This window comes from Fulmarus glacialis, unplaced genomic scaffold, assembly GCF_000690835.1.
Source record: "Fulmarus glacialis isolate BGI_N327 unplaced genomic scaffold, ASM69083v1 scaffold14841, whole genome shotgun sequence".
Taxonomy (NCBI): Eukaryota; Metazoa; Chordata; class Aves; order Procellariiformes; family Procellariidae; genus Fulmarus; species Fulmarus glacialis.
The window spans coordinates 18592-26097 of NW_009192230.1; the positions used below are offsets into that span (position 1 = coordinate 18592).

Sequence of the window (7506 nt, forward strand, 5' to 3'; positions counted from 1 at the left end):
TGTCTTGGGTGCTCTTCTGTAGCCACGTACACTCAGGCAGGACCCTGCAGAATCTGCTCTGCGCACCTCAGAAGCCAGAAGGAAGCTCTGGGACTTAGATGGACATCACTGGACCAGCCATGCCGTGTTGCCTGCTGTTATATCTCACTCTGTTTCTCCTGTTCCAGGCCTTGCGAAGCTTCAAGCTGACAGTCACTGTGGATCCCAAGTATCACCCTAAAATCATTGGGCGGAAGGGAGCAGTGATCACCCAGATACGCACAGAGCATGAGGTCAACATCCAGTTCCCCGACAAGGATGATGAAAGTCAGGTGAGAGGTCAGAGGGGGTGCAAGGAGGGCTGCTGGTTGTCTCTGAGCATAGAACACACAGCATCTTCTCTACGGCTTTGACCTCCCTTTGGATAAAGTGGAGAGTAAAAGGGATTATCAGGGAGAAGGCTTGCTCAGCTGCTTATGAGCCTGGTCTCTCACACATTTCCCTGTGCCCCAGGCCCAAGACCAGATCACCATCACTGGCTATGAGAAGAATGCCAAAAAAAAACACCATCACTGGCTATGAGAAGAAGGCCGAGGCTGCCCGGGATGCCATCATGAAGATCGTTGGTGAGCTGGAGCAGATGGTCTCTGAGGATGTGACTCTGGACCATCGTGTTCATGCACGCATCATTGGTGCACGTGGTAAAGCCATCCGCAAAATCATGGATGAGTTCAAGGTGAGCAGTGGGACAATGCTACAGGTGGGACAGGCTGGGGCGGGGGTGGTGCCGCTTGCTCCTGTGCTAAGAGCTTGGTAGCAGCTTGGTGCTGGTGGCTGAATTCAGGAGCGTGAGGCTCACATCTTGCGGTCCTTGTGTCTTGTGCCTGTTTAGCACCTTCAGCTGGAACAGGCGCAAAGGAAAAGCCAGTGCTGTCCTGCTCACCTCCAGCTCTGTCACCACAAGCGTGTGAACAGAATCCCTGGGCCAGGGCACCCTGGTATGCCCTAGGCAGCTGGGCTATCTGGACACCACACCCAGACACCAGCTGAAGCATCCCCACAGGACCTGAGCTGTGAGTCGCCCTTCTTCTGGGGGCCAGGCAGGGAGGAGGCTGAGCTCTTCCTGTCTTGCTGGAACACAGCCAGAAGAGGAACCTGGAAATGTGGCCTTGATGCTCTGGGTTAGCCCTGCAAACAGCACTGAGCTCTGTCCCTCAGTGCAGTCCTTTTAGTGGGTTTCTTGCAGACACTGTCCTGGATGGTCTTCAAAGGGAGGAGGTGGTTATGCCAGCTGCTCCGATTACTGGAAGTGGACAGTCAGGCCTGTTGCTGGGGGCCTCTGGGAGGGGCCTGTGCCCAGACGCCCTCAGCTTGAGCTTAACTCAAGGAAATCCTCTGGATTTCTTTGTCTCTCTAGGCCACTGTTGATTCCCTTGACTTTGGGAATCTCGACACACTCCCAGGGCTCCAGATTTGGCAAAGTCAGCCGACTCTGGGAAGGGCAGTGACCTTTCTCCCTGACAGCCTGTGGCAGTAGAAGCATGCTTTACTATAGGGACAGTAGTGAATGTGAATCCAGAGTGATGAGGCTTCAGAGACTTGCATCTTGGCTGGGCTCAGTTGTTGAAACAAGCTGTTTGGTTCCCAAATGAGCAGCCTTTGGTTGTGGTCCTGTCTTGTGTGGCTTCGCTGCACCCATCTGGAAGGCAAGCTGTCAGAGAGCTCAGTGGCTGTGTACAGGGTACACTAAGGCAGCTCCATAAAATGATTGTCAGCCAGGATTACTCTATCTGTGGAGGAGACAGAAAGCTTATTGTGCTTCATGCTAATGGCTTGATGGTGAAAATGCTTGCCGCAGTGTGAGGACACTGTCTGGAAATGCAGCCCTCTTCTGCTTCTGCTGGAGGTGCTGCGCAGAAAGCAGTGGTCCTCTGGGCAGTGAGAACAGCAGGGGCTGCTGGAAGGTGGGTTGTTACTGCGGACTGTTCTGCCTGCCTTCACGGGGGAACCAGACAGGCTTCAGGGCCAGGTATATCCCAGTGCACCCCCCAACATCTGAACTAGGGAGGTCTTAAACAGACTTATGGCAGTGAACAAATCAGGGAATCTAATGACGAGGATCATGAGAAGTCTGTGGCTTTTCAGATGTGCAGGTGTAAGTCCTGACCTGTTCCTTGTGTTGCAGGTGGATATTCGCTTTCCCCAGAGTGGAGCTCCTGACCCCAACTGTGTGACTGTGACAGGACTCCCTGAGAACGTGGAAGAAGCTATCGATCACATCCTGAACTTGGAGGAGGAATATGTAAGTGTTCAGCAAATCTGTGCAGGGGCTTAGCAAGGATTTCCTCTGCCATAGAGCTAAATGTCTGAAATATCTCTGTGGTATTTTCTACCACTGCATTGGAGAACTCGAGCCCTGTGCAGGTGGCAGTCAGCCCTCATCTGCAACTGTCCCTCAGACCAACTGGGTGCAGAGCCCCAGGCTGTGCTCTGTGAAGCAGAGGTCTGGCCCCCCCCTCCAGGAGGGGACAGTAAATAAGAATGCTGGGACACCACCAGGATGTGCACATGACTGCCTTGCTGCACCTTGCATCAGTTAGGAGTTGGTGGCCCTCAACTAATGCAGAAACACTGTTCAGTCATTGGTAGAACAGGCTGGTGACCTTGGACGGGTTGCAGCATGGTGAGATGGGGGGGGAGGTGTGTAACACCAGTTTGAGGAACTATCAAGATCCCCTCCTAACTGGGCCGTGTCACTGCAGCTTGCAGATGTGGTGGACAACGAGGCAATGCAGGTGTATATGAAGCCCTCTTCACATGAAGAGTCCAAGGCCCCATCCAAGGGCTTTGTGGTGAGAGATGCCCCCTGGGCCACTGTCAACAACGAAAAGGTGAGTGCTGCTTCTGCTACACGCCTGGGGGCACAGGGAGTGTGGCACCCTCTGCTGAGGACCTATTCTGAGGTCTGGCCCTCCTATCTCGGCTGGGGAAACAGAGCACTCTCCCTCCCTTGGTGGCAGAGAAAGCCGTGAAGGGCCCTCCTCCTCTTTGTGGCCCGTGCAAGCGGAGGGCAGGCCTGGGCTCTGCCTCTCCAGCTTCCAAAGCACTGCTATCTCTTTCTTCCAAACATCTTGACCACACTCAACTACGCCACTGTGGAGCTGTTGGGGAATAGGGGACCCTTACTAGAAAGTGTCCTGCCAGGTCATGTTGTTTTTAGGGGTAGGGACAGGGCCCTGGGACTTCTGACTCTTCTGCTGCAGCACAGAACCAGCTCAATGTTTGCAGCTGTGTTCTGGCTGGGAGCAGTGAGCTGGGACATGTGGCAGCTCTGTCCTCAGCTGCCCCAGGGCTGCTGCAGGACTGGCCTGACCCCACCCCAGTGACCGAGTTACTGAGATTGGGCCCTCAGAGCCCTTGATCCGCCTGCCATTTGCTCCTGTCTGCACCCTCCTAACTGTCATCTCTAGATGGCTCAACCTTCCACCCTGAGCGGTCCTAAGGACATAATGATCCTTTTTGGCCTCACCCATTGTATCTGCTCATGGGACATCAGAAATGCTTCTTAGCTCAGGGGCGCACCATGCAGGTTTGCAGCAGGGCAGGAGCTTAACTTGTTCCCTTTTTGTTTGCTCTAGGCCCCTGATATGAGCAGTTCTGAAGACTTCCCCAGCTTTGGGGCTCAAGTGGCCCCCAAGACTCTTCCCTGGGGACCCAAACGATAATGACCTGGAAGCAGAAACATCTCCTCCAGCCCGCTGACCTGACACTAACCTGCCACAAATACTTCCTGTCTGAAATCTGACCCAGCGGCTGGAGCACAAGTCACTTGCCCCAAGAGGTCTCCTAATGGTGTCTGGAGTGCTAGACCCCATCCTGCTCCCCTCAGCTATCACCATGGCTAGGACCCACCCTCATCTCTTGATGGATATTCTTTCCTCCTTTGGAACAAGACTTCCACTCAGATTCAAACACTAAATGTGCGTGTTTTTGTTAGAAACTTCACAATTGACTCAAAGTGGCTAAGATTTGCAGCTTCCCAAGCGCTAGCAGAGCAATCTGCTCTCTTGAGCATGTCTTACTAGGCATTCTCGCCTTCATTAGGAGACCTCCTTTACTGTGGCTAGGAATCTACTTCCTGTCTCATGACCTCAGGAAATAAATTTCCTTGACTTTCTAAAGCCAAAACGTTTGCCCTCTTTCCTTTGTGTTTATCCCAGGCCTTACCTTACCTTTGTAGAGTGCAATCAACTTTTTTCCTTTTAACTGCCAAAAATTCATTTAATGCTGATAGCTGACTGTGGGGAGAGCTTAAATCTAAAAGGTCAGAAACTTGCTTTTTAAAGGAACAAAACCTTCAATAGACTGTAGAGGCAGCAGAGATGGAAGGTCCAGAACAATGTACGGCTGCCCTGGTCAGGCAAACATCTCTGAGTGCAGCGCGTAGCGAGTGTGCCCCTGCGCCACACCAAGCACAGCCCCAGCCTGCACGCTTGACGAGTCTTCCAGCGCGTGATGACAGACCCCGCTCCTAGTTCCCCGCGTTCCCTCGTTCACCCTTCCCAACGGCCAACAGTGTGAGCAGGCAGGCGAGCCAGCACATGGCAATATTACTGGATGGGACAGATTTGGGTCGGCCAAGGTTGCTGCGGTGGCATGGCCCAGGAGAAGCTGGTGGGAAGCACAACCTTGAGAAGCTGTAGTCCTCTGCTAGCACTGCAGCATCGAGGCATGAGCGGTAGGGACACCTATTACTATTGCCTTCTTTCTACCTCAAAAGTCAGTACGATGGTGGCCTCTCAGTGTGAGTGGATAAGCAGCTGTTCCAGCTCTTACCCTGGAACCCAGAGCAGAAGCGTGGAGGAAAAGCAAGAGGAGCCTTTTGTCTCCGAGTGGCTGTGGGAGCTCCTCCGGAGGGAAGCTGAGCGCGGTGACGATGAGGCAGGCTGTGAATGAGAGATCCGTAGGACTGCTTGCTGCGCTAGAACAGGACTTGGCCCCAAGGCCATAGGCACAGCCTTGCTGCAGCCCTTGGCTCCAGAGGTTGTGAGCCAGGCTTCTGCTCTGATGGCACTGGGGGGGCTGATGGCGTGGTGTGTTGAGCCCTCCCCGAGGCCTCCGTCGTATGGGCGGTAGAGGGTGATCCATGCTCTGTACTCTGGGCCGCTTACGCCTAGGCCCTGCCACGGTTTGCTCGAAGGGGGCTGTGTCCAAGCTCCTCCAGCCAGTAAGAGGAAAACCACGTCTTTGTGGAGGGAGGCAGGGAGCGTGGAGTTTCTGTGTTCCCTCCTTCCCCTGCCTCATTCCTACAGAGGTTGTAGTCTGAGCCATTCCTCTATCCCAGCTGCTTCAGCTCTTGGACAAGCAGGAGTCCGTAGCCTCTCTTCTCTAGTGCTGCTTACGAAGCAAAGGCCCAAAACTCTGGCAAGGCGAGGCCAGCGTTCTTGCCTTTCCCTCTGTCCAGCAGGCCTGACATGCCGACGCTTCTCCTTCCCATGCCAGCTCTTCTTGGAAGAGGCTGCTATGCAGAAGTTGAACCAAAACCTCACAGTGCTCTCCTTAAGTTTGAGAAATGACTGAAGCTGACCACGGCCCGTTGCAGGGCACCTGGCTGCCCCCGAAGGACAGGGTGGCCTTGCCTCCAGCACGGGAGACAGGGTGGGTCAGACAGAACTAGGGTGACACCCTTGCATCTGCGTCTGTCAGAAAACGGTTATTACCCCTGTAGCTTAGGTCTGTCCTATGTCACCAAGCCTATTGCCCCCCTCTTCCTCTTTATGGCCCCTGTGCCCTCACCAGTTGCACAGCTAGGCTTGAGTTACATTTGGGGCACCACTGTCTGGGCTCGTGCCCCATAGCCCGATCCTCCACTCTAAAGAAGGTCATGAAGTGATTGTACCTAGTACTGTCCCCCCACCACCCTCCTTCCGCAGCAGACTGTGGCATGTGTCCATTTCCTCTCTTTGACGTCTTCCATATTGTACGTTTCCATAGCAATGATCCCTTGGCCTTAACTTTGGAATTTGGAGACTATATGCAAACATGTAAAAAGGCTCATGAGTATGGATGACACTGGAATTTTATAAATTCTAAAATAAAACCTGAAACAGCTTGGAGTGTCACGGATATTATTTCTACTGGTGGGTTGAGGTCCAAGGCAGCCCTTGCTTGGCTGGATTTAGCCCGGTTTGAGGAGTTCCAGCTTGCACACGTGAGCCCCTGCTGCAGCGATGCCTTTGCTGAGGCGGGACTTGCGCAGCAAGCGGCTGGGTCGAGGGAGGAGGCGAGAGCAGGGCCGGGCAGCGGCAGAGGCTGCACCCTCCTTGCGGGGAGGCACCGACCTGCTCGCACCCAGGGAGGTGGTGCCGGGGGCGCTGCCAGTGTAGGGGAGGGAAGGGAGGCACCAGCCATGGTCCCTCTTGCTCACCTCCTCCATAACCAGCGCCTCTCGTCTGCCTTTGCAACTGGCACTGCTGCACAGCACCCACCAGCTGGGGCCAAGCTGCTGCTCTCCGATAGGCGATAGAAGCTTGCTCTCCGATACAAGCTTGGCTCAGGGGCTGCCGTGTCAGAGCGTCACAGCATGCCTCTCAAGTTCACCCGGTATCTCCATAGCTCTCCCCCGCCAACAGCAGCTCAGCCATTCCCACTGTACCTGCTGGTGCTGGCAGGAGCAAACCCTCCAGCCGTGGTTACATCCAGCACGGGTGGAGGCAGGAGAAGCAAGAGCCAGTGCGGGAGGCCGTAGCCCCACCTTCGTTTGCCCCGAGTGGCAAGCAGAGCTGCGGTTGCGCTGACCCACCGTGCAGCTGCTGTGGGCAGGCGCTGCCTGCACTAGCTGAGCACAGCCCAGGGATGCGGCGTGGCCAGCCTCCTTTAATTCGCTCCGTGCCAGGTTGTTTACGCAGCAGTGGAGTTACCTTGCGGTAACGCCAACAAGTTTGGACAAACACCCAGAGCCAGCTGCGTGCCTCCCCGCCTTTAGCAATAGCCGTCCCCAAATGCCCATGTGCCGGCCGGGCGGGGAAGGCATGCCTGCTGCCCTGTGGCTCCAGGCTGGCCCAAGGAGGAGCTGGTTGGCAGCCCTTCGGTCCCAGCACCGAGCCATGGGCCTCAGGGCACACCGTGGCGCTCAGCTGCTGGCGAACTGCTCCGTTTCCCAGTCCCTACCCACGGCTGGATCCGTGATGCTGGCCTTGCTTCTTGTCTCCCATCTCTCCAAAAGGACCTGAACCACAGAAGAAGGGAGCTGGTGTTTGCACTAGTAGGAGCTGCCGCAACTCCTTACAGGGCTGCCTTCTTGCTTGCCTGTGCCTCTGCGCAAATTTAAAGCAAAAAAGGCTTTAAAGGAGGAGGCGGAGGAGTGGCCACAGCCCACCTTGTTCTCAGCCAGGGCCTCCTTGGCCAGGTACCAGTCACGCTTCACCTTGACCTCCACGGACTCAGGAATGTCAGGTACCAGCCATGCAATCACACGTCCGATAAAGAAAACCACGCGCTGGAAGTGAGCCAACGTGCAGGTTGGCC

The 7506-nt window shown here is 55.2% G+C and overlaps 2 protein-coding genes across 3 annotated transcripts in view; one reads left to right on the top strand and one right to left on the bottom strand.

Annotated features, from left to right (window-relative positions):
• The window catches only part of HDLBP (high density lipoprotein binding protein), a 19848-nt gene extending 15681 nt beyond the window's left edge, over positions 1–4167 (top strand). For both annotated transcript variants that reach the window (XM_009586998.1, XM_009586999.1), the window contains 6 exons: positions 168–311; positions 493–531; positions 569–715; positions 2165–2281; positions 2742–2870; positions 3618–4167. In XM_009586998.1, the coding sequence (XP_009585293.1) occupies positions 168–311; positions 493–531; positions 569–715; positions 2165–2281; positions 2742–2870; positions 3618–3704 (663 nt within the window). In that variant the 3' untranslated portion in view covers positions 3705–4167. The remainder of the gene's footprint in view (positions 1–167; positions 312–492; positions 532–568; positions 716–2164; positions 2282–2741; positions 2871–3617) is intronic.
• Positions 4168–7111: 2944 nt separating this feature from the next.
• Positions 7112–7506, bottom strand: part of LOC104083497 (anoctamin-7-like) — an 824-nt gene continuing 429 nt past the window's right edge. Inside the window, exons 2-3 of the mRNA XM_009587000.1 lie at positions 7358–7477; positions 7112–7207 (exon numbers count right to left, since the gene is read on the bottom strand). Coding sequence (XP_009585295.1) covers positions 7112–7207; positions 7358–7477 — 216 coding nt within the window. The remainder of the gene's footprint in view (positions 7208–7357; positions 7478–7506) is intronic.